The sequence below is a fragment of the Tuber melanosporum genome (genome assembly GCF_000151645.1).
Source record: "Tuber melanosporum whole genome shotgun sequence assembly, scaffold_3, strain Mel28".
In the NCBI taxonomy this organism is placed as follows: Eukaryota; Fungi; Ascomycota; class Pezizomycetes; order Pezizales; family Tuberaceae; genus Tuber; species Tuber melanosporum.
Window position 1 is genome coordinate 324,668 of NW_003298974.1, and position 25,851 is coordinate 350,518.

Genomic DNA, 25,851 nt, shown 5'->3' on the forward strand with positions numbered 1-25,851 from the left:
CTTAGGTACGGTGCTCGAGTACTGTACGAGTACTCGTGTGCAGCACTCGCACAGTACCAAGAGGGAATGGTGGGGAGACATTCAGCCCAGTTTAAAATTTTGAACACCAGCCTATTTGAGCACCGTATCATAATCTTGATGAGGGAAAACATTGTGGCTCTGGTGTGGTGTAGTGCTCAGAATACCGCGAAATCCGCACTGCTGAGCATGGCCATGACAGAAGCAAGAAACCCGCGTAGATTTACTCCCGATTACCCAAATAGGATAGAGTTTAATATTTCAAACTGGGCTGAATGTCTCAGCGATCGAGGGGATACACTGGTGCGGGTTCTGTTATGCCATGGGGATGGAATACCGGTCAGTGCAGTAACTCTCTCGAGTACGATACTCGAGTACAAGCAATTAAGTTATCGCGGGAGTTCACACCACTTCACTTGACTTTGCTCAACAAATTGCAACCCATCCCTCCAACTTCACATCATCATCTCATTAATCAATCAACCAATTCACGGGTATACAAGCACTCACTGCCTACAGAGAAAGGAAGAGAAAGGGAAAATGAAAAACCGCAAAAAAAAAGCACTACCATTACTACAAAACTTCAATCCCAGATAGACATAACCCACCACTCCCCCCTCTCCCTGCCCACAACTACCAACCAACCTCATTACCCCCATCTCAACAGACATCCAACCTAAACCAATTCCCCATACCTAAACCAAAAGTTCAACCCCACCGCCACCAACAAAAGCCCGCACAGCGCCGTGGGTCCATACTTGTCGTGATACCGCACAGCTCGTCTCTTGCTAATCTTATCTACGCGCCAGAGGTAAAGTCCCATACTATACAGGAGAGCCAAGATAGCTACAATGGTAAAGCCCCAGGCAGAGTATATCGATAGTCTGTCACCGAAATTGAGGAGAGTGCCTGCGATCGCGCCCAGGTAGACTGAGAACTCAAACCACGAGAGGAAGGTACGCTCCGCGGCAAAGTAGACTTTTGGTTCGACACGAACGGGGACGAAGATACCTATTATGGGGCGGTTAGCAATAGTGCTCGGGGGAAAGGGCAGGGGAAAGGGGGGTTACGTTTGCCCGGGGGCGCCTTGAACTTTCGAGCATACGTTATTCCTTGAACAGGCGCTTGGGGGGTTACGGAGGTAGTAGTGGCGTTCCGCCTAGCCACCGTTCCCAGGCCACTCAAGATCTTTCCGGCAGCCCCTTTAACTCTCTTCCCCAAGCTCCTCTTCCTTGCACCGTTTCTTCTCCCGGTTTCGTCTTCAGAGTCATCATCTTCACTATCGTAGAGCGGATACTCCTCCCCGGGAGCGGGGTCTCCTGCACGCTCCTCCTCATCTTGAATACCTCCGGGCCCACCTCCACCATTGGTTCTCTCAACACGGCCAGCCTCGTTAATTGACTCCCGAGCACCAATCAATCTCTGCGAAGGATCACGGGACGGGCGCGAGTCTTCAACGTCGCTAGCATCCTCGTCAGAGTCAAATGGATCATCGGAAGAACCGCTACCACTCTGATTTGGCCTTTCAATTCCAAACTTATGGGTTGTGGGCTTCCTAATGTCAATATGCATCTGGGGAAGCCAGAAAGGAAGTAAGTCAATCTTGTCAGGGAACAGGGTTGCCGTCCCGTGAATGAACTTGGAGAATTTGGGGACCGCCTCGACAAGATGAGAGGAGGTGAGTTCTCGAACCCACTCTGGAGGTTCCTGACCAGCTTGGGTCTGCAGCTTGACCTCCAGAATGGCGTATGGGAAACGTTCAATATCTTTAGCAGGAAGCTGATTGAATGGCCAATCAATCCCAATATCCATTCGCCTCCAATTATCCCCAGAGCGCTTTGTCCCATCCCAATTATCCTCACGAATCAAGGACAGCTCGGTATCAAGCGAGATACGCACTCGGGCATCGCCTGGTAACTGGAAGGCAGTACGGTTGTAAAACGACCTCACAGCGGGCGTCAATTCCTTGGTGATGGTTGTGTACTGCACTTCCCTCGCCAAAGCTTCCAAGGCTTCAATCTCCTTGACGCTCTTCTTCCCTTCCTTCCGCATCTTCTCAAAGGCCTGGCCAACGGTATACTCGCCCTTGAGGAACGCATTGACATTCTTTTCCTTCAGCGCAAAGCGCGCTTTGACACTCTTCTCCCCAGTCCAATCCTCACGATGGGTCTTGCGCTCCACAAAAATGGTCGAAACGTCCATCCCACCGTACCACCGAAGACGAACTGCCTCTGCACCCTCATCCTTGCGTAGACGGCCGAGGTAGAGTTCGAAATCCCGGTTATCGTAGTAGATCGAGGAGATTGCGGAATCCTGTTTTTCAAACTCCTTATTCGGGTTGAACACGAGCACCGGCAGATGCTATCAGACGCAATCAGCACTATCCGGGTAAATGGGCCCATTCACTTCCACGTCATACCTTTAGAATGATCAATTTCAGCTCCGTGATATTATCCGGGTGAACCCAGTACTTTGTTGTCTGTCTAATAAAGTTCTGTTGAGAGCCTCCGGCGCTACTATCACCCTGAGTCGGGTTCCCCCTCGTCCTCACCAGATCGTACAACTTTGAAAGCTTAACGATAAAAGCGTCGTAGTTGTCCTTAAAGAACGGCTTTGCATTGAGTCTTGCCGAGAAAATCGGCCTAAGTGGCCACCCAGTTTGTTTCTAATATTAACCTCATTAGGGAGTTTCGTCCCGAAAAATAGGAAGAGAAAAGGCAAAAAAAGAGATGAAAAAAATTCTCACATCATGCTTCTTGATAATCTTCTGAAACCCCGTATAATTCAATTGCGTGAACTTGGCCAAGTCGTGAACATCGGCGATGATATCGCTCAGGTCCTCCTCGAGCATCTCAAAGTCCTCCTCAGTCGGACCGGTCGGAGCCTCCCCTGCCCTCCCCTCGCCAACGCCCGCTACGGCCTGATTCTCCCTGCGCGCGGGGGGTCGCGAGTCCAGCTGCTTGACGACGTCCTCGACCTCCTTCTCGGAAACCTTAATCCTTCGAACGATCTCCCCGGACTTGACCTTTTGGAAGGTGAAGACCTTGTCCAGTTCTGTCTCCAGGACCTCCACAAAGGCCTTCTCGTCATCTTCCGTCCACTTCCTTGGCGAGGAGACGGCGGGGTTGGTGCCCGGCGGGTAGAGGCGGGACTTGAGCTCGGATTTCAAGTCATCGTAGGAAATGTAGTAGTAGTAGTAATCTACAGAAGAAGAGGTATGAACAATCGTAGAGGAGGGAAGAGCATCTTCTCGGGGAACAAGACAAACCTTTGATCAGGGACGTCCGAAGCTGTTGACCGAACCTAACCAGACGAAAATTGAGTTATAGCACCCGTACAAAGCGGAGGGGGGTAAAATAGAGCGAGTGCCGAAAAAAACAAAAGCACATACTTCATAATGTAAAAAAAACCCACGAGCTGACCAACAGCCCTTTTCCTCGATTCCGACCCCAATTGAAGTGGGAGAGAACCCGGGCGAAGAAAAGCTCACGGATAAGAGAAAATATATAAGAACAAAAGCGATGACCCTTAGCCCCAAACAATCAATTCCCCTATCCAAAGCGTGGGTCGAGGAGATTGGTACAAGTGTCCGGTAACTTGAAAAGGGGTGGGGAGAAAGGAGGAGGAAAGAAAAGGAGGAAAAGCAGCAGCAACAAAAGTTGGGACAAAAGTAGATGGCGGGAGGAGGATAACGCGAAAACAGCCTAACCTTACCTAACCCACAATAACACTCAAGATCCCCGCAGCACAAACGGCCAGATGGCAACGAGAGAGAAAATTCTTAACGCTAATGGGTGAGGGCTTGAGGCGTTTTACCAGTGTGATCTAGACTATGATAATATGATGTGATATTACTATTATATGATAAGATTGTGGACTCTCATCACGATGGTCAATGTGATGGTATGTGGCGCAGTGTGGAGAGTGGGGGGCTAGGAAGCTTATAGCGGGCGACGCTGCACGAACCAGGAATAAAAGTAAAGCTTCCCACAAACCAATCGACTTTCTGAACCTCGCCGCGAGTGCTCGAGCAGACCAAGCATGGTCAATCGAGTACATATCCCAAAGGCATAAATGAGCACTTCCTCATCCAACCAGCACTCGAGTACAGTACAGTACCGCACCGCACCCTGCGACACCCTGGCCCACGGGCACAGTACATACGAGTGCCAGCAGCTGGTGCAATAGTACTACCGGTACTACTACAAGTACCCGTACAGTACCGGGTATCAAGGGTAAGTCTGTCGAACCCATAACGATTGGTTAGGAGTGTTTCAGCCAACAGCAAACAAGCAACTGCCACCTGTCAACCATTATATAATCAGAATAGATAGTTTCTGCTGTAGACTAAGATAATTATCATGATGGTTAGTGTGACGAATACCAATATACAAGATCAGTGGGAAAAATGAAGAACAAGGGACGCCGAGTTGACTATATACGGGCTGGAGAAAGTACGAGGAATTGTGAAACGACTCGTGATGAACGCTTACAGATCCTAGCACTACGAGAGAAAGCTGAGATGACTTGGAAAGTGAGGACCCACCCTAATGAATTAAGAGTAAAGAAGTTAACGAGAATAGGAGATTGGTGAAAGGCTAGGTTTAGACTTCAATACCTGTCAAAAAATATATAAGCGGGCAAAGGATCATGGCTCGCCATCTAATTGCTAGCGGTCTAGGCGGCCAGTTATCTTTAACGCAGAGGAAAAGGAGTGCTTGCGGGCTTTTATAACCCTAGATAAATGAACTCAGCACCTTCAGTGGGAAGAGGTTATCCAGGAGCTAGGTTACAATTACTCTGTACCTACTATAAGAGCTGTGATGACATCTATGGGGTATCATAAAAGGTTACCTCGGAAAAAGTTAGTATTATACCTATTAATTTCACGTATATTTAGACTAATACAAGTAATATAAACTATTAGATAGGGTATCAGAAGATATAATAAACTAAAAAGGGTCGCTTGGTGCCAGGAACGGTTGAATTGGACTGAGGAGTGGAAAAGAGTAGTTTGAACGGATGAATCCAGCTTTAGTACTGCTAGTTTTTACAATAGACCTTGGGTTATACAGCGGCCAGAGGAGGAATTCCATGAGGATTGTGTAGATCAGGTATGGGAGTCTGGCTGTAAGAGTATTATGGTATGGGGAGCTTTCTGTAGAACAATGAAGTCTCCACTCTATGTAGTACCGCCTAGAACTACTATAAATTCCGCTAGGTAAGCTACTTCTATTTTAGAATCTATATTATTTTTGAATCCTAATTAAACTAATACTATTAGATATACTACCAATGTCCTGGAACCTCTATTAATCCCATTCTGGTATGAGGCTTGTGAGGAATACGGATGGGTAAGAGTAGTTGAGGACAATGCTCCTGGGCATAAGAAATTTGCTGTTCAGTCCTGGCAATGGCATGGAGTTGATAGTATTGAATGGCCTCCCCAATCACCCAATCTAAACCTCATTGAGGCCCTTTGGGCTGATATGGAAATGGAACTTGGCCAGATATATGAAAAGGCCAAGGATACTGATATGTTAATTCTTATGCTTCGCGCTGCATGGGAGAGTATCACACCAGCAAGACTATCAAAATTGATTGCTAGTATGCCTAGTAGACTAGAAGTGGTAATCGCAGCTGAAGGAAATGCTACAAAATATTAAGTTTTGTTGTTTTTATTTTTTGTTCTATATAAATGTTGAGAGTTCGACAGACTTTTTTTCTTCACCAATTTTTGTCCAGATTAGCAAGCTACAACCAATTATATGTGCAGATAGTCCGCATATCCATATAAAATCGAGCCTATAGGAGAAAGTTCGACAGACTTATGCTTACACCCTAAGTACAGTACTCGTACAGCACCAATCCACTAACCCGTCCATGACAAAAGGTATTCGGACAAAGGAAAAAATTCTCGAGCCGATGCCCATTTTCACACCAAGTTAAACAATGTTACCCCCTCCCTCCCTCCGCCCCCAACGAAAATCTAGTGTTCCACCTCCAGCGCCAGTAGCGAGCAAAACCAAACCAGGAAACCTGCAGATAGCAATTTTCGACCGAGCTCCGAAAAGATTGGGTAACATACTTCAAGTACGGTAGTACCGGGGTGGAAGAATTCTTAAACTGGAGTAAATGCGACACCCGCTTGCTTAGTTAGTAATATAGGTTAATTGGCATTCAATTTAGGTTAAATATCAGTTAATTTGTGTTTCCGACAATACTCGCTTGCATCTTAGCAATTTTAACAGCCAATAACCAAATGCAACATTCCTCTGGGGAGCATGATATAACCTAACCTGGGAATTAATAATTTTGGAATAATTCTCTATTAGCTGAATCTCCTACTTCTCTAATAGAGAGAGAAATAAAGTCGTCGTTGTGGAGCCTTAGCAGTTTAAAGTGGGGGGAATTTCTCGGACTGAAGTGCTCCGGTCGAAGAATTCCCCCACCATGTCCCTACATTTTTGTTCATTCTTTGGTAACACTCGTACCATGGTTCAGCATTTTTTGTTTCCTTTTAATCCCTGAAAAGGTTGAATGGAAACTTGCTTCACTGCCGGGCTTATCATACTTTTTTGCTAACCCCCCAGTCACACACAAAAAAAAAACACCCAACCGTACGAGTACTCGGGTGTAAGGGTATTTGGCATCCGGTTACACAAGTCTTCTCTTTCGGGATAGCACTCCCCCTTTTATCACCACAGCACGAAGACCACATAGCAGGTCACATTCATCCTTCACCACTCCCCAACCCATACAGGACAGTATATAAAAAAACGTATGAAATAAAAGGAAACTCGCGAGCAGAACCCAGCAGATGTACAGCACCGCGAAACTACACGTAATGAGCGTATCCAAGTTATTACGCTCCGTGATACTGCAGGATGGGATTGGAGTCAAATTGGTCAGCACCTGAGTATTCATCATCGGACATGCCAGCGGGTCAGTATATACCAATCTTACCATAGTGAAATATATTTAACAAACCTATAGATTTATAAGCGGGCCAAAGAAAATAGCACACCTTCGAATTCCTACCGTTCCAGCCATCCACCAATCTTTGACGAGGTCGAAAAGCATTGGTTGGAGGCCTTCGTGACATGCGACACCAGAACCCGGCACCTTAGCTGGGATGAGATGTCTCAAGATGGGCTATGCCTGTAGTCCACGCACAGTAAAAGGTGTGATGGAGTCGATGGGCTACCATCGACACGTTGCATGCAGGAAATTTGCCATTCGACCAGCAAACCGTCCTCTCCATGTTGCGTGGTGTCGTGAACGATTGAATTGGAGCTACGAGGATTGGCTCCGTGTGCTGTAGACAGACCAATTGACCTTTTCGACTGCCGTCTTCGGGAACCGTTCTTGGGTTACACGCAAAGCATGTGAGGAGTTTCATGCTAACTGCATTAATGAAACTTTTGAATCTGGGCATGAGAGCAAGATGGTTTGGGGTGGTTTTTGTGGGACAATGTGGTCTAAGTTAGCTCTTATACCAAGTAAGGCTAAGGTTGATTCTGCATTATATGTGAGGAATATCATGTATCCTCACCTTGTTCCCTTCTGGTATCGTTGTTGTGAAGAATATGGGTAGGTGACAGTGGTTGAGGATGGCGTGCCTGGTCACAAGAAATATGTCATTTAGTACTGGAATCTTAACCAAGTTGAAACTACCCATTGGCCAGCCCAATCTCCGGATTTGAACTTGATTGAGGCACTATGGCTAGATATGGAGAATGAGCTGGGCGCGACATGGGGTAGAATTGGTGATATGGCAACTTTGGAATGTGCTCTAAACACGGTTTGGAATAGAATTTCTACTGAGCGGTTAGAAAACCTTATCAGAACCATGCCAGACCGTTTACAAGCTGTCATTGATGCCAATGGGGGGGGGGGCAACTCCATATTGATTTCTGTATATAGGCTTCCTTTTTTCTTTAAAATTCATACTCATCAGATATCACTCATAGAACTCCCGACTTTCACACTGGACCCGACTTTTTGCCGACACCAGAAAGCTCTCACCAGATATCACTCATATTTCCTAACCTGGTTTAGACTACATATAAATGCCGCAACCTTTTTTGGAAGTGGACCCGACTTTTGTCAACCCCCTAGTACAGTACAGTACAACAGTTGTTCAACCGCACCCCCTTGTCAACTATCCCACTATCAATACAAGTAACAAGTAACAAGTGAATAATAGATATTGCACGCTCCTTGTGGAAAAAATAATATAATATTATTATTATTATTTATTTAATAAGATCGTCATTAAGCTCAATACACTACTTGTACAGATAATTTTAAAAAAAATTACTAGTTGCCACTGGACATGTTTCCACCATTGAGCTAGAATGGTTTAAGTTGTATGCGGGTTCGGCGACACCAGGTTAATATTTGATCGAAGCATTTGGTCAACCCACCAATATGGTAAGAATTTATAAACTCCAAAAAAAATCTCCTCTCACTGCCCGATCCTATCCTTCCTAGCTTATTCCTCAGTCAGAAGGAAATGGTCTGCACTCTGCAACCCTTTCTCTAATCAAGCCCCCATGCCTTCTCAATAGCATTACAATCTGGAAGAAAGGAGAGGAATCAATTTTGTTGATATTCTTCTCATGGTAACAAGAATTCATATTCAGTGAGTAAGTGGCCTGCCAGTATGAGGTACTACACTATCTTCCGCTAATGTGAGCTTACCGATAATTTGTTAATACAAGCTTGACCAAAATTCGTAGAAATAGTTAAAGTTATAAGTTTGAAATCACGTTTAAAAGTGAAATCGAGCTCGATTCCCCTTTCCGGGGATAGTAACTATACCCTTACGGAGAGCAGAAGAAGTGGATATGGGATGTGCAGTCAAGCTCTGAGCTTCCCCTAGTTTTATGATGTGAGATTGCAGCTTCATCTCATGCGCCTTTTGAGTTTCCTTGCACATGAACAGGTTATACAGCCCCTTGCAGGAATGGTACTTAAAGACACTCTATTTATCTACTTGAGGTCCTAAAGTATGGAGCAGATATTGTTCTGATAAAGTTACTAGTGTAATACGAGGTAATGTGGGATTGATAGCTGGTCGCCATTAACATGCAATCTGCGAGCACTGTACATTTCCAGTATCATATGATACTTAAAACGCATCCGAGTATGGTACTATGCAAAGAGCACATGAGGAAAACTCCCCAGGAATCCCTGCGGCATAACATGATGCTGCAAGTTCGACTTTGCCAAATAAAAAAAAGAGAGAGAGAGAGAGTATTCTGCAGATAGGATCTTGAGAAAACCCCCATACAAAACTATTAACTCCCACCTTCAGTACCACTTCCCTCTCCCACGGTGTCCAAAGAACGGAAGATGTGGCTGAATCGGTCACATATTGCACAGGTCCATAATCCCAAGTCTCTCATCCCAAAACCCAAGATCCAATCCGCACCACGATGTCCCACAAAAAGAAGGGAGGGGGTAATTTCCTCCCTCCCCCCCTCCCCCCTCTGAGCCCGTAGGTCCATATATTACCTACGTACCATGCACGAGTATGATCACTCAATACAACACAAGGACAACACACACACCGAACCAAGCAGGCCGCGGGGGAAAAAAAAACTCCCACCGCCAAAACAATCACTCTCGATATCCCGGACCGTCAGAACTCACCTTAGCCATTCCGTGAGAGATTAGAAGTATCATACAAGTGCAGTAACTGCCATTAACGTGGTATTCCCGGCACTTGTGGGCCTGGGGCGATTGGCGATTATCATACTTGCTGCTATATATCGTGTCATACCATACCACGGCAATAAAACCCATACACACACCCAATCCCACCCGAAAACGCGCAGGTATGGTACTGCTATAGGGCTGAACAATTCTCTATGATACCATGCCGTGTCTTACACTTCCGGGTGAGATTCTGTGATTACTCATTCAAGCTTGCGTCTATTAACCGACCGACCAATCCTTAATTTAATATCAAAAGCATGTCACGGATGCTTAGTGATACGATATCCTAACCTTAGGGGTCGTCTAGTACAGTATAATACGGCGACTCCCAAGTCCAAAGACCCGAAAAGTTCAGACTTTGGCTTCCGATATGGTATAAGTTAATACCGAGCGCAAGTATGATAGATTCGGGTTCAGACTTCCATCATCAACTGGCAGGTAAGAAAGAGCAATGGGTTTGTCCAGCCGGTAAACAAAATAGTGCTATTGCTCCTCAGGATTGGATTTTCCACGACGTAGTTTTTCCAGACTTGGACAAAATCCAGATTCGAGTCTCCTGACCTAATTTACCTATTATACCAAACGCGCCAGGAACCTCAGGTATATACGGGCTTACAGCATAATCCGGATTTTCCAAGCCCAATACTGGCATACATTACAGTGCTGCACGGCACTCCAGGTCTGTGGCTGGAGTAGATATGATAGAAGCGGTAAGCCACTTTAGGGGCATCCTAACCGGAAATGGAAAGGCTCCGGAGGAGATATTCGCATGGCTCTTTTGTGCCCCCTCCTCTTTTCTTCTGCACGTTGGGTACGGTGAATTGTTATGCTGTGTTTGGGATTTTGAGCATCGTCATACACAGGAGGAGCGAGGCGGTAGGGGGTTTGTTAAGCGGATAGTATATGATATCATAGTGTTTTTTATTCTATCACCCCAGTCCTGCGGGAAGTGAATCTATGCTCTAGGATACCCCATTTCCCCCCCTCCGTAGTCCATTGCGTCTGCCCTATCATGCCATGTCGGTGTGCGAGCCCTCGCAAATATCACAACACTTCCTTCCCTGTCTCCCCCTCCCTGCCCTTCCCTTGCTGATTCAAGTAACTCAGGTACGAATTCCATCCTGCCCCGCCAATAATTAGCCCTCATTCCATCCCCCCCACACATATTCAAGCACTCACCAAGACTAACAAGGTTAACCACCAAAACCCTATGCTCCAACGGCACGAACCTAAAATTCACCAACTGGACCCCCGGCCAAACCGTCCAGTTCGCCCTCAACCCTTGCAGCCAATTATCCCGCAACTTCCCCCTGACCCTCTCCTCCGTCCCCAGCTCCCTCCCATCATCGCCCATGATCCCCTCCATGGTAGCCATGCTGGAGAAGAACAGCGTGAGATGGACAGGCGTGAACAGGGTCTGATCTAGCGCCACGCGCGACACGATTTCCAGGCTCGGCGAGGCGGGAATGCGGACTGCCGTCTGCAGGAATTTGTACCAGTTCACCACGAGGGGGCCGAATATACTGCCGCCGTAGATGGCCATGCGTAGGGTGCGGTACGGGTTGTGCGTTCGCAAGCCATCGCTGCGCCGCTGCTCGATAGCTTGTTGGGCGATTACGTCACCGGCGGCGAAGAGGAAGGAGGTTGAGAGGCACTGGGTTAGGACGGGGCGTTTGGTCAGGGCGGTGCGATACCAGGTTAGCATTCTTGACGGATGGGGCGTGAGAGTGTGTGAAAGAGGGGGAAAGTTGGGGAGAAAGGAGGGGGCGGTGTAAAAGAATCGAACGGTGCGCGCTGCGCTTGAAAAGTTAACTTGCTCTCCACTAGTTTATTTGCTTGATGAGCTGGTTGATGAAATGCACACTCTCCCTCTTCAAGATTCCTGTCCAGGGAATCAATCCGAATCCGTTCCACGCAGCGATTTGGGTTGGTCGCTTGTGCCTCATGCGGCTCGATAGAAGGTTCCGGATTAGGTATAGTATCCCGACTACCGTACTCGTACTCGTACTCGTACACCCCCACCACCTAATGTTTCCCGGGATGCTATCGTAGTGTAACCTCAATCCCCCAACTCCGAGTGAATTTCCGTGATGCCCTTGGAGAATGAAACCTTGTCTAATATCATACAGTATGATATCACACCTGTATGATAGGATGCCAAGGGTGATATCGCGGTAGAGATACGATATTTCGTTACAGAAGTTTACGAGTACAAGTTTCCCGCAATTACGCCAGTGATCCACTACTTCTCTGGCCGAATCCCCCCTCTCCCCTCCTCCTCGTTCACACCGCGACAAAACTCCGCATCAATAACCTCATCTATCTCATCCTCTTCTTTCGGGCTGAATGTTCCCCTCCCACCAAGGCCCAGAATAGCCTCGGCGGATCCAAACCCCTCCAACAACTCCATCTCGTTTTCAGCATCTTTCCCGTCATCATCATTGTCCTCGCCCTCATTCCCACCCACACCTCCAACGGCCCCATCTTTCGCCCTCCCACTAAACTCCATCGTAATCAACCCGCTCCACACGCAATACCCGATAAGTGTACTAATACACCCGGCTATCACAGCCACGTTCTTTGCAGTCGCCCATCTCTGTAGGCTCTTTGTTCCCTTCCTGCGCCCCTCCTTCTCCTCCGTTCGTTCCTCCTCGTTCTCCCCACCTCCATATCTTTCCGTAGGCGTAATCCCAACGATTTCCATTGCCCTATTGAGAAAAAAACCCGCAACCCAGGGTACGTCCTGGCGCTCAACGACTCCCCACGGTAATCCCCCACCCGCAATTTTCCCAGATGGCGTTGCCATCGCCGCCTGCCCGGATATCACAGCTGCGACGTCAACACCATCGCCGAGCATCTGCCCCCGAACCCCATCGACATACTTGCATAATCCGTGATGTCGGGCAAGCATCTCCTCTCTCAACCACCCGTTCGGCAATTCCGCGTATAGCGCCAGCGATAAGTATCCGGCAGCCAGGCAATCCAGTGAACTCGGTTTGTCGCCAAAAAAATACGTCCGCCCGCCCAGGAGGGACTGCATTGTCCGGAGGAAGTTCGCTGCGATCGCCACCTGTTTGATCTTCTCTGCCACGGCCTTCGCTGAGATCTTCTCCTTAGCCGCAGGCAAGGCCATAGCCGTCATTGCCGAAGCTTGAGGAAGCGGCGTGGCAGCATCTACGGCACTTGCAGAGGAAGAGGCAGAAATCAACCCATCGCATCTCCTCCTCGCCTCCCGCCGTAAAACTCCAGGAAAGTAATACCTCGCGGGCACGGGTAATAGTTTAGCAAGCACTCCTCTCAGAACATCAAAGTTCTCGTCCGTCAGATACATTGACAAGTCCAGTAGCTTCCCACCTTCGCTCTCAATGTACGTTCCGAACGCAAGCGCCTCTGCTCTCTTCGCCCCGGCTAGTTTATCGTCTAAGCTCGAGCCGTTTTTGCGACGAAGGTGCTCTACTACCCCACGGAAGCCGGAAGCCCAGGTTGCGCCGTCACGCAGCGCCGGGAGCTCGCGGCTCGGGGAGAGAAGGGGATTGCTGCTGGGGATCAGGGTCCAGGAGGTGGACGGTTGGGTTAGGTTTAGATAGGCTATTGTGGAGAGCGATTGAGGGGAAATTGAGGGCAGGGTGAAGGAGGGACCCCAGATGTGGAGTTCTAACATTTTTTCCCTGTGGACCGATTGGTTGAAGGAATGACAGATGGGACGGTGCGCTAGGGCGCTAGGTGGGGGGATAATTTTGAGCCGCAACCGGCTTGGCGTTGGCGCTGGAAGGTTTTGTGATGCATTTTTGATTTGTTTTTATCATAGTATTACAGGGATGTAGCTCCATCTCATAAGGATGTTCGAGCAGTGTCTCTAGCGTACCAGCAAATGTCTTTCGATAATATTAGGTGTTAAGTATTCATGAGTAATCGGGAAAAAAAGAAAAAAAGAAAGGGGAAATGATTGTCTGTACTAGATTCCGATAACAGAGCGGGTAAGATGACCCCGATATGAATGATGGAGTGTCTGGAGTATTGTACAGTACATACACCGAGTGAGAATCAATGAGTGATGACTGGAGCATTCTTCATGGAGTTCACGGCAAAGGAATTGAGTACGGTTCATTAGGATGTGATAGAAGAGAAAGCTGAGGCTTTAACAACATACCGGTAGCCCAAAAACTCCTGATATGTATCATTATGCGATCCCAAACGTATTATAAGCTAAAGCCACAGAACTAACCAATCGCAAGAATTCCAAATGGAAGCCACAAGCGCCAAGCTACCGTGTGATGATCCTCCGACCTAGTTCCATATACGGTAGCTGGGGCCATCTGCACATCACCGCCATCCGGTGGTCGTTACAAGATAATAAGTTGAGAAGGATTAACCTGTGCGAAGTAAAACAGTAAACTAAATTCGTGCAATGCTAAGGACAAAAATTTCCACCCTGGCCTTGTCCTGATTCGGTGGGTGCGGAGCCCATATCACTAGGACCCCGACGGAAGCCCTCAAGAAAGATCTTCAAATGCGGCGATGATTGCCCCGCTAGCCACATCACCCCGGACACCCTCATCCACACCAAGAATGTCGGTGCTTAAGGAGGGTGATCTGTTTTCCTTTTCCATTAGTACCTGTAATGGGGTGGCGGGGCGTGGGTACTGTTCCGTATAAGGATGTGAGTATCGGCGCTGAAGTGTATACGGGGCCATCGGGGCCAATTTAACCTGCATCCCAATATCTGCCGCATCATCCCTTTCAAAAAGCCAATCGGAAGTCCAACCACTCTCCCCCCTTTCCTCGGTAGGGGATTCAGGAGTCTCAGAAGAAGTAGAACTCGCTTCTTCGTCAATATCCCCACTGGCGACTGTGTCCTGAAGGGGGTCCCAGAACACAGCTTCGCTTCCCCACTCATCTTCCTCGGAAAACCCCGGGGGCTTCCCTAGTGAAGGGGTGATCGAGGTCCAGAATTTTATATAAAGGTTCCAACCATCACGGTCATGCTCATCTGGACACTGCTTGCAAAATCTGTGTGAGCAGAGTAGACAACGATTTCGGACCGCGGAGAAACGGTACACCTGTTTGCACGAGCAGCATTGCCAAACGGAATGGCTCGGGGCAGGTGGGGGAAGAGGTGTTGAGAGGGGGTGTGTCTGTCGCAGGGCAGGAGATAGAGGCGGCGACGGGAGCGGAGAGCTTGGGGGGGTTGGTGCTGAGGAGGGGGGAGAGGGAGAGGAGAATTCTGGTGGGTCGCAGTGGGCAGCTTGCATGGTTTTGGGATAGGGGCTTTCTGGGTGCCAAAAGGGATAGCTTGGTCAAAAGGGTTAAATTGTTTTGGCGCCTGCAATCCTTAGATAGCTTTCCCGGGTGGATAGAATGCAAACAGAAAGAGAAGAAAGGGGGGGAAATGAAGATAGTATATAAATGAAGCGAGAGGACAGAGAAGGCTCAACCTTCTCCTCCAACAGCTGCGGGTAAATGTCAGCTGGGTAAACGAGAGTAAATTACGGCAAGAAGAGGGATATCAATGAAAATGGAAGAGAGATTGAGAAAAACATGGGGAAAGTTTCGTTCGAAACACAACCAAGCATGCTTGGTAGGAAACAGAGGGTTTTGATGGTGGAATAGAACGAGGGCGGGGATGGGGGGAGAAAGCAGACGTGAGAAAGGTAGAGTCTGAATTTTGAAAAATTCCTTTGTTACAAGATCGGGAGCTGTGTTTCGAGTTGGGAAGGGGTGTCGAGTCCCCAGGACTGTATCGTGACTGGTTGTTGCCTAAGGTATTGCACTTAGTTTGAGCAATCTTAGTGGAGGGGCAGATCCGGACTCACGGAGACGAGATCTTGAGATAAGCGAAGACAGGCGGGCGTGGGGTGAAGCTACGGGAGATAGTTTGTGAGTTTTCTGGCATCGTAGAGTATTTAGCACTCGAACGAAGCCACAGAATTGTCCTGCATAATTGCAAGTTTGGGTTCTATCGATGGTGGATGTGATAGCCTAAACAGGGAAATGCCAAACCTCAATTTTTGGCATGAGTCGTTTCTCTGGATATGGGGTAAGGAATGGATGAAAAAAGGTGAACAAAATAAGAGGGGGGGGGGTAGCGGAAAAAGAGGAACAATCCGCGGTAGCAAATGTCACAGCTATAGCAATGATGGTAGCGGCTACATACGTATTTGTATTCAAACGTGCTTTTTTCGGATATGCGAGAACGAGAATGAAATTCACAAGTCTAAAATAGAGAGAAAACGGAGGATACGGGCTCGGAGACACGAGGGGATTGGATGAGTTGTGAAGAAATACAGTAATTGTGAAAGAAAGTGGTGATGTGAAGGAAGAAGGAGAAGGGGGTCGATATTGGGGAAGAAGGATGGAAGGAGGAAAGGGGGGAAGAAGGATGGAAGGAGGAAAGGGGGGAAGGAGGGGGAAGTACGGCATCTGTATTATACTAGTACACCAGCATATACTCAAGTATTGGTCGCTGCCCAATTGTCTGTCATTCTAGGTGATCAGGTTCAGGATACTCGTAGAGAGATATGACGACCAGACCCGATAATTTCTCATTTCCTTCTGCATCTGATTGGAAATTTTAGAGGTGCACAGGTGAGTTCCATGAAGAGCCTCATCTTAGTCATCCGTTGAGAATATCTTTCTAGTCCATAAGGGGAAGACTAGAATAAGCGGGAGCTGCACCTGCTTTCCCTTTCCCTGTCTCTTGATCACCGAGAGAAGAACTCGGGATCGAGGGCCTCTGGCAAGGCACGGCTTGGTGCTCTGGGGATAGCAGTAGCGATAAAAAGCCCTCTAAGTTAAGGATATATGGATATATGATATATGTGTATAGAGGGGAGCGGTTTCGTGTCCTGCTGTTTTTTCGTATCGTGCATTTAGATCCTTAATTCTCGATAATTGTGTAGCCATTTTCTGTGTTGAGCTGTGCTTGGTCTGCCGGTATTGCTGTGACATTGAAGTCCACTGCCTTCGCTGCTGGCCTTCCTACCCATCCACTTCCGCCCGCCAGACATACAGGAAGCAGCACGCCTCGCTGTATGTGACCATACACAGAGTCGAACTCTTCCTCCCTCCCACTATTATATCTATTATACCCCGACCGACGTAAACTCACCCTCCCTCTCTTATATCCTGCTCATACAGTCCGTCACTTCCCCCCAGTCTAAACTCTCAATCTAGCTCAACCTCCCTGCAAACATAAACACCTGCTACAACCACCACCACACCATACCAACACCCACCCCCATCCATCATCCGTCCCCCCGCCACTAATCTCACCAACCCACCGCACCTCCTCCTAACGTAGCGCCTCCCTTTCTTGAGATTCACATTCGTTTCTGCTTTCCTTTAACCCTCTCTCTCGTATAATTCCTTCGTTAATTACATCGCCGTGGAAAAGATACTTCGCGCTTCCAACTTGGTCACTCTCGTCCCGCTCCGCTTTGTCGCTTGTTCGGCTCACCAGCGGAGGTCGTGGTTGACCGTCAATTCACACAACTGCGCCCCCCTATCGGATGACCGGGGCACCAGCGATGGAAAACTATTCCGTTAAATTACCTTACGGCTCGCGCTTTGGATTTCGTACCCCTCCGCCGGAGTTTGCGCAGAACGCTGTTGAACCCCTCTCACCCATAGCAGGTCCTACGGCCCCAAAAGACGCGCCTTACGCCCCGCTCCCACTATTCCAATCTTCCTCATTTAACGGTGCCCCCACCTCCAACTCTAGAGCACTGTACAACCATCCTGCGAATATGTCTTCACCTGCGCATACCTTTCCATCTCCTCCCTTGTACTCGGCCGAGGCGAGTTCGAATCCTATGCTGGCTTTTGCAGATATCGCGCTTGCCTATACTCCCACCATCTTCTCAACCCTACGCACGTCTACTTTCACTACTGCCCCAATCGCATCAACCTCTACACCCTACTCGCCTCCCACTTCGAGTCTGATGCCTATTTCGTCCGCAGTAAATCTCCCTAATGGCGCACCGAACGGCGAGCCCTCCCACCAGCTCTCCGAAGCTCCGCCCACATCCTGCGAGCCCGGGCCTATACCGCCATTCGCTTACCCTACTGTTTCGGTGGATCGGAGCCCCAAACGGTCCTCCAAACGGACGAGGAGGAAGAAAGCGGGGGACCACTCGACACGCGACGAAGTTGCCGTGAAGGGAGCCCTTAGGTCTACGCGCAGTGATCGAGGGCGTGGACGCGGTCGGCCCTCTAGTAATATTAGATGGATCAATTCGAGCCCCGCCTCGGAATATCGTTCGACATCTCTTCAGAGCTCCCCCGTAGCTCAGTATTTCCCCCCACCAGAGGCCGAACCACCAAGTCCATCACCAGCTTATTCACCTTATCCGTCTCGCCCTGCGACACCAGTGATGGCTCCTCAAGATACAACTATATTTACCGGATCTACAGTTTCCAAGGATAATGGTGGCTTTGGAGTTTACCCAGAACTGCACTCTGGGAGTAAGATAGGAACTAGACGCGTAGATGAGTCTACTAAGCGGAGCATTGAATGTCAAGCTGCCCTTGGGCAAGACACTTGCAGACAGACTCCTGAATCGAAGGTCGAGTCAGGACTTCTAGCTGAAGAGTTGAACGAGCACCAGTCTCCAAGGAAAATTGATAGTGTATCTTCTGAAATTTCCTTCGATATGATTCCATACTCTGCCCGCCTGGTCGAAGCTTCTATGGAGGTGAATTGTCCTGTTGTCTCACAGCAGTTGCTCGGTGAATCTATGGAGCCTACGATGGGGATGACAGCGGCAAAGGAGCTGGATGCCCAACACGCACCTACTGCTCTGGAAGCTCTCGCAGCTAGCAACGTTAATTCAATCTCTCTCCCGGGTATGTTTACCTTAGTGCTCTACTTCTAGCTCGGGTATACGATGTTAATATAAGGTTCTGTGTATCAGCACCAGAGGCCCCACAGGATAACAGTACCATTTTTGGTAAGAGAGAGCAGTCATTTGAGGATAGTCTTATGGGTGAGTGCGTGCTAGAGTGGTGTCAAAATGGGGCCATTCCCCTTAGACCTCTTGGTTTTTGCACCTCACAATGTGTTTACGTGCTGACGTTCTTTGGTACTCAGGGGTACATATGAAAGATATGGACGGTGTGGCTCTGGTACCAACTGAGCGCGAGATTGATATCCCAAAAGGAGGCGAACCAGATGAAATGGACATCACAGAAGACGTTGGAGGTTTGTTGTGCTCGGCTGTCTATGCTCGACTCTTTACTGACATTTGGGTTATAGAGTCGGACGAAGTGGTGATTGACACGGGTCCAGCCGCTTCGCCTTCCGTTGCTCGAGATAAAGGTGACTTAATCCCACCAGCAATTGCTTGTGGTGATGCTGGGACCCAGAGCCTAGAAACCGGTATCGCAGAGGAAGATCAGCTAATGGGATCGGACGGACATGATTTGACGCTTGTTGTCCCAGAAACTCTTGAAGAGCCGAGGACCATTCGAGAGGGAAGCGTAGACTACGAGGTTGATAATGCGGTTAGTTTTTTTTTTCATTTTAATTTTTGACTGCTTGTGTATCCTAACAAGAAGTTTACTAATCCCTAGTATCAGGCTGGCGATGAGCCCGTGTTTGGCGCCGGTGGCGCCGTAGAGGTCGGGATTCCTCTAGAAGTGGTCAGTCCCGAAGGGCCAGCTGCTGGGGTGAGTGTAGGAGTATCCGAGTCAACTATCTCGAATCCTGAGCAGGATAGACTGGATGGCGCAGGGTACCAGCGACTGCGGGTTTTGTCACCCACCGGGGAATCCCCACGAGAACCGGAAAACCCTAGTGACGAAAAGTGTGAAACCTGTCGAGGGCCGTATCAGGATGGGCATGGATTCAGATTCGATCAGATTGCTTGGATAGGTTGCGACGGCTGTGGCACATGGCACCACTCTCGCTGTGTTGATCTTGATAGTGAAATGGTCAACAAGATTGACAAGTTTTACTGCGCAAGATGTGCTGAAGTACACGGGCCTTCCACCAGTAAGTACACGACCAAACCTGCTAAACAATCAGAGTCATCTCACAATATGCACAGTGAAACGTAAATCCAATCGAGCAACAACTGCGATAGATTATAATGCTTTGCACAATGGATCCTCCGCGCCGATTAAAAATCCTGTTGACGGCAAGCTACATCCATATGTTGAGATTATTCGGAACCGTACGTTCACTTTTGCCGATGATAAGCTTCCTCGCATGCGCCCTGAACAGGTCACTGTCGAGTTCCTTGAGGACTTGCCCAATGGGTGGAATCAGCCTTTCATCGTTCCGGCCGAATCGAACCCTGCACCATGGGTTACACACCCGAAGACGACCATCCTGGACTCGGATGATACCACTATACCGCAAACCTCAACTGAGGAGCATCCGAGCCGCATGGCCACCCCACCACCCCCGCCTCTGGCTACCTGCGAGGGCGGTGCGGTCGATAGACCGACGACCCCCGGCCCTCCGTCCAAAGCAGAACACCGGTTGCCAGAGATGACGTTGGATAATGGAGACTTTGACCCTGCTGAGGTTGACCGTTTGAAGCAAACTCTTCGCGAGGGCGAATACGATGTCAAGCAGCGACGCCAAGGAGCCGACAACCTGGACATGATTATCCCGCCTGGCTTGACAGTTCGCAGGGTTAGCGAGCTAATTGGTGAATCGGCTCGTGTTGAAATGATCAATGTTCTTAGTCAAGCCACAGAGAAGGATGACAAATGGCAAATGGACCAGCTTGTCAATTATTTCGAGAGCGACGTGAGGGATGTAATCTATAATTGCATAAGCTGTGAGGTTTCAAACTCCGAATTGGGCGCCATGATCTCTAGGCCTCAAGTCGTGAGGTAGGTGAAACAATTTTGGGCTCTGAATAACGTATGCTGACACCGGTGACTAGGGATTTGGATTTGGCTGACAAAGTTTGGCGCCCCGACCCAGCGCCCCCAATGGGCTCTGAAGCGAAGCCCCGTGTCGGCAAGTATGTCCTTATGTCTGTTGCGGACTCCTTCACGGATTTCCACATCGATTTTGCTGGATCCTCGGTATTCTACCACATCTATGAGGGAGAGAAAGTTTTCCTTGTGATACCGCCTACGGAGCACAATCTAGAGATTTATGAGAAGTGGTCGATGGATCCGAACATGAATACGACCTTCTTCCCCACTCTGACCAGTGATCCTTGTACTCTCGTCACCCTCAACAAAGGAGATACCATGTTTATACCGTCCGGCTGGATACACGCGGTCTACACCCCCAGAGATAGTCTAGTTGTCGGTGGCAATTTCCTCACGCGAAACCATTACGCGATGCAGATGAAGGTACAACGAATCGAGGTTGTCACTGATACTAAGTTGAGCCAGCGGTATCCAAAGTATACTACACTCATGTGGCATCTCGCATATAACTACATGAAAAAGGATCCGATTTCTGATGAGGTTGACGAGGCCATTGGGCGTGGGAGGGTTCTGAAGCGGACAAGACAACGATCCCCCAAGACCGCTAGGACATACACACAGCAAGAATTGGAGGGACTTCCCGCTCTGTGCAATTTTCTTTTGAGGACCGCGCTTGTTTCGTGTGGCACAATCACTACCTCGTTGGTACCTCGTAGGCCGAATTTGACTGGGAAGCAGGTAGAGGCGGTAAAGAAGGCTATTCCTGCACCAATTAGCCAAGAGCCTGTGGAATGGATTAAGAGGTTTGGCCGCTGGTGTGTCTGGAAACGTGCCTGTCAGAGACTTGTTCCGAACGGCGAGAGGGTTCCAGAATGGGCTTTGGAGAGCTGGTGGCCCAAAGACGGGCCGAAAAAGGGGCCCAGCCAGGCTGCCCTCCGGAGAGCTCAGAGAGCACGCGAAGAAGAAGCGAGGAAAGCAGAACCTCCCAGACGTCCAGGCCTCAGAGTTCGAGCTATTCGTGCCGAAAGCGCGGTCTCCTCTGGATCTGAAGTAGCCCAGGAAGAAGGCGGGGTTCCCAAATCACGACCGAAGAAGAAGGCAAATGGCCCCGAGGCACCGCCAGGCACAAAGAAGAGAGGTCGGCCACCTAACAAGCCGCAGCCACAGCCGACCTTCGATGATGCCGATCACCTCCCCGTTGGCAAACGGAAGGTGACCGTAGTGGAAGGGGAGGACGGCGAAGCATTTACATTGTCCGATGGCTGCACTTACGTCCGCAAGCTATCTAATCTGGGACCCCCGAGGGCTGGATGTCAGAACTGCAGGCTTAAGAAGACTGGTTGCAAACACAAGTCCGAAATTGCGCAATTATTGGCGAGATTAGAGGCGAGCGATAGAGCAGCAAAGGCTGCCCGGGGCGAGCGGGAGGGCCGAAGGGTCGAGCCAGTACTCGCTCCGGCGCCTATAGAGGACGCTAACCATAAGGAAATGACCGAAGTACAGGTTGTTGTACCAAAGCCGGCAAAGGAGAAAAAGGCCCCCACACCTAAGGCAAAAACCTCCATCCCGGCGCTAAAGCGGGCATTGCCTGAAGATGCAAACGAGTCGATGGAAGAAGCAGAAGTGGCCACACAGCCTCCGCCAAAGAAAAAGCGGGTAGAGGTGCAAGTGGAACGAGAGGAATCATTCAATCCTGGCACTCAAAACATGGCAGGCGGACGCCCACCCGGGTTTCAGGGGCGGAAGCCGTCCTGCGACAGGTGCAAGGAATTGAAGGTATGTCGTTGGAAATGATCGTTCTATCTGGATTTTGTTCTAACCTAAAAATAGGCGAGATGCCCGCATGACACTTGGCACTTGGCAATCGAACGGCAGACAACGAGGGCACAGAAGGCCGATAAGCCAAAGAGCCATAAGAAAGGTGGTGGACGACTCTCACTCGGAAAGGTAGCCAAATCTTCCTGGGATGGAGCACGCCAACCCCCGGCCCAGAGAAGACATTCATCTGCCGGAAACACCCCTACAGTTGCACATGAGGAAACTCCCGAGGCAGAAGTGGCAGAAGGGGCAGAAGGGGCAGAAGGGGCAGAACCAGTCCTTGAGGAGATCATTGTTGTTAGTAGCAAGCCACCCCCATCACGTCTCCCTGTCCCAGAAGTCCGCATTATCAAAACCCCAACGAAGGCCACCACCCCACCGGCTGAGAAAGACTCCTTCGAACTTGACCTCTCCATCCTCGAGGAGCCAATATCCTACAAATCCCGCGTGTCACATACCCCCGAAGACCCATCAATAATGGCCCCTCCATTAGACGACTTAGAAGAACCCCCAAAGCCTACCGATCCCTCTTCTCCCTCCCCTCCACCAACCACCATCCCAGCCACCGCCCCATCCACCACTGTAATATCTACATCAACGGCAGCCTCTCCCTCCCTTGCCGTCCCCAAAACTCTAACCCCGCCCACAGATCCTACTCCACCCACCAACGGTACTACCGCAGCCACCACTACTACTACTACCACCACCTCCTCTATAACCTCAATCGGCAAAAAAGCAGACTACCCCCGCCTAACCCACCGCGCCCCAAAGCCAAAAGTCACATACACAAAGACCACCAAAACCGTCAAGCGGAAGGAAGACGAAGACAGTATCTCCCCACCGCCTACAGCCAAGTTCGCGAAATCGATATCTCCCGGATTGACTAGCGGTGGGCGGAGTGGTAGTGGCGGATCCGGGAAGAGCGTGTCTCCGGCGCTCGCGGAGGAGGACTTGCAGGTTGAGGAGATCAAGCGCATGGCGGCGAAGGAGGAGTTTGGCTTGAGGATTAGGAGAAGCTATTAGTTCTTTCCTCTACCTATTTGTGTTTATCCATTTGTTTGTCCACCCGAAGACGAAATGTATTATTACCCCATGTCCAGTCCAGCTTACTAAACCCCTTGCTTTTCTTTCCCTTCCCCTTTTCCTCTTATATGATTCCTCGCTTTCATTTCGTCTACGTCTCACACTTATCATCATCGCAAACCGGTGGGTCTGGAATTCTGTTTTTTCCCTTTTCCTCTCCGTTCTTCATTTTCATTCAAGGGATTGATTTGTACCTGCTTTCTTGTGAGGGAGTGATAAAGGGTGGTGTATGGGTTCTTTTATTCTTTCCTTCTCTTACCAAGCCTCTTTTTTTTATATATATATACTCCTTTGTTGTTATCTTGCTGGTTGTTGATTGATGCGGGGGAGGCAGGAGAAATGGGGTAATGTAAGTAAGTTATTACTTGATTAGTTAGTTATTTGTAGCTGAATTGAGTCCTTTTTCCTTTTTTTTTCCTTTTCTCCCTTCTGGCTTTTTTAGCTTCGGGGTTATGAGGTTCGATAATGACCTCGGGATGCGTGCGGGGGGGGGGATAATTCCCCGTGCGTATGTATCATTGGTTCGGATATAGTGAAATCAGGTTATACTTACTTGAAGATGGGTAGAAACTGATATTTTCAGCCGAAGACATAATACTGCAGGAAATGATTGGAACTGAGGGGGAACAGGGGCGGGTTTTCTCTGGGTCTAATACTGAGGATTGGAGGGAAATAACAGATGGGATATGTACAATATCGTGAGAGAGCCACAGAGCAAGGAAATATGAGGGACAACGGCAAAGGGTTTAAAGCAAAGAGTATATTTATATGTGCTAGGAGAGTAATTTGCGATCATACTCGAAAGTATACAACAATTGAACCTTTTCAGAAAGTATATAGTAATAAGGTATGATAACTAAACTCCAAGTATGCCATGTTTTCCCGTATGATAAAATTAAATTGGGGTGGGGAGAAAAACCTGAAAGGTTTCTTCATTTCTCGCCTGAGACTAAAGTTCCCGGAGCATGCATTCCTATAGGCCCGAGTTCTAGCAGTTCCCTTCACTTTGTGTATCATACGGTACCTCCACTCTTGTCTTGATAATACTTGACGTTTTCCACGCACTTTTCTTGTCCGTTCCGCAAGACCCTGTATAGTTGACTAAGGTGGTAGGTAATTTCCACCAATAACCCAGTGGTAAATAATAAGAGTTTCTGGGGTATTGGCCTTACCACTATAGACTAATGCAGTTGTACATCCACTACAACTGTCAGGTTTTACTCTCGGCATTGTATGATATTCCAATTTTTTTCTCGGTTGAGGTATCATACAGCATTCTTATCATATAATGTATAAACCCTTGCCGTATGCAACCAGCAGCTAGCCAACCAACCCTAGTCCAAAGGTAGACACCCAACATACCGGTAGCGCAAGCTGTGAATGCCAAAAGTCGTCAAGCATTACGTGCTCTGGAAGAACTAGGAGAAGAAGGCATGCCAAAAGATGGCCGCCCCGGTGCAAGTCTTCCGGCATACGCTCAGTGAAGGGTTTGTCTGCCGGAAGGCCCGTCGTTAGGTGAATGCAAGCCGGGTCTACCCACATGGGCCTCCGCTCTGCTCTAGAAGGGGTAGTGGGCTCATTGGGGTGGGATGTGAGTGGTAGGCCACTTTCTACTCCGTTCTGCGTTTGAGTCGACTCGGAGATTTTGTGGGGGGTGGAAGGTGGCTATTAAGCCTCTTGGTATCGGTCTTCCGAATTCTCCTTCTCAGATCAGGACTTAGCCATAGATTGCAATGCGAGTGAGCCTCTATGATCGCAAAGGTTCATCATGGGGCTTTTCATAGCTTTGCCTTTATTCGTGGGATGTGGGTGGGTGCTGTCAGGAGTTATCATCTCTGTCCGGTACAGTAGTATGAAGTGAGTGGGTTCGAGTGAGAGATCCTTAGCGGGGGGGCACAAATGAGATATCTGTGGTTTGACTTGAGCGGCGTCATATTAACACCGATACTCTAGGAAACAGGAGTGAATGTGGACTCAAAAACGAGCAATCCATTAATAACAGCATATTGCTGGCAGCTCTTCTTGTGTTTTGGGAAATTGGGGGAGAAAGGATGTCAGTACAGCAAAGAAATGTGTGGGCCCGCCGGTTTTTTTGCTGCTGGCGAATAATTTAAGCAGTGTGATACTGACCCAGGGGCTTCAGAATCATGGCCAGACTGGCCGGTTTGCCGACCGGACCATGGGTCGGACTAGTCACTTGGGATCGCACCCCGATAGCCAATCATTCTGAAGCAATGCTAAAGCACAAGTAACGTAAAGCTAATCCTCTGAGCACCCAGGGCAGCAGAATATTCGCCTTGCGAATGATATTGA

At 48.8% G+C, this 25,851-nt stretch overlaps 4 protein-coding genes; 1 reads left to right on the forward strand and 3 right to left on the reverse strand.

Annotated features, from left to right (window-relative positions):
* Nucleotides 1–452: 452 nt before the first annotated feature.
* GSTUM_00006746001 (uncharacterized protein) lies at nt 453–3,616 on the reverse strand. XM_002838922.2 has 8 exons: nt 3,410–3,616; nt 3,287–3,321; nt 2,984–3,219; nt 2,936–2,948; nt 2,765–2,878; nt 2,438–2,683; nt 1,089–2,379; nt 453–1,029 (listed from the first exon to the last, which is right to left on the reverse strand). The coding sequence occupies exons 3-8, from the start codon at nt 3,106–3,108 to the stop codon at nt 695–697; spliced, it is 2,124 nt and encodes a 707-aa protein (XP_002838968.1). The 5' UTR covers nt 3,109–3,219; nt 3,287–3,321; nt 3,410–3,616; the 3' UTR covers nt 453–694.
* Nucleotides 3,617–10,652: 7,036 nt separating this feature from the next.
* Nucleotides 10,653–11,608, reverse strand: GSTUM_00006747001 (uncharacterized protein). XM_002838923.2 has 2 exons: nt 10,924–11,608; nt 10,653–10,865 (listed from the first exon to the last, which is right to left on the reverse strand). The coding sequence occupies exons 1-2, from the start codon at nt 11,447–11,449 to the stop codon at nt 10,789–10,791; spliced, it is 603 nt and encodes a 200-aa protein (XP_002838969.1). The 5' UTR covers nt 11,450–11,608; the 3' UTR covers nt 10,653–10,788.
* A 378-nt stretch (nt 11,609–11,986) lies between these two features.
* Nucleotides 11,987–14,737, reverse strand: GSTUM_00006748001 (uncharacterized protein; the record flags this gene model as incomplete). XM_002838924.2 has 1 exon in its annotated part: nt 11,987–14,737. Exon 1 carries the CDS (start codon nt 13,403–13,405, stop codon nt 11,987–11,989), a length of 1,419 nt encoding a protein of 472 aa, XP_002838970.1. The 5' UTR covers nt 13,406–14,737.
* Nucleotides 14,738–19,671: 4,934 nt separating this feature from the next.
* On the forward strand, nt 19,672–23,953 carry GSTUM_00006749001 (uncharacterized protein; the record flags this gene model as incomplete). XM_002838925.2 has 5 exons in its annotated part: nt 19,672–19,735; nt 19,791–20,179; nt 20,324–20,586; nt 20,640–22,413; nt 22,468–23,953. The coding sequence occupies 5 exons, from the start codon at nt 19,672–19,674 to the stop codon at nt 23,476–23,478; spliced, it is 3,501 nt and encodes a 1,166-aa protein (XP_002838971.1). The 3' UTR covers nt 23,479–23,953.
* Between the last annotated feature and the right edge of the window lie 1,898 nt (nt 23,954–25,851).

What these genes read in the sequence shown, in the direction of transcription:
- GSTUM_00006747001 (XM_002838923.2), bottom strand. Translation starts at nt 11,449, where the DNA reads ATGCTAACCTGGTATCGCACCGCCCTGACCAAACGCCCCGTCCTAACC. An exon ending in GGTTAACCTTGTTAGTCTTG is followed by an intron (nt 10,866 to 10,923) that starts GTGAGTGCTTGA and finishes TTGGCGGGGCAG; the next exon opens with GATGGAATTCGTACCTGAGT.
- GSTUM_00006746001 (XM_002838922.2), bottom strand. Translation starts at nt 3,108, where the DNA reads ATGACGAGAAGGCCTTTGTGGAGGTCCTGGAGACAGAACTGGACAAGG. An exon ending in AGATTATCAAGAAGCATGAT is followed by an intron (nt 2,684 to 2,764) that starts GTGAGAATTTTT and finishes GGTTAATATTAG; the next exon opens with AAACAAACTGGGTGGCCACT. An exon ending in TGAAATTGATCATTCTAAAG is followed by an intron (nt 2,380 to 2,437) that starts GTATGACGTGGA and finishes TGCGTCTGATAG; the next exon opens with CATCTGCCGGTGCTCGTGTT.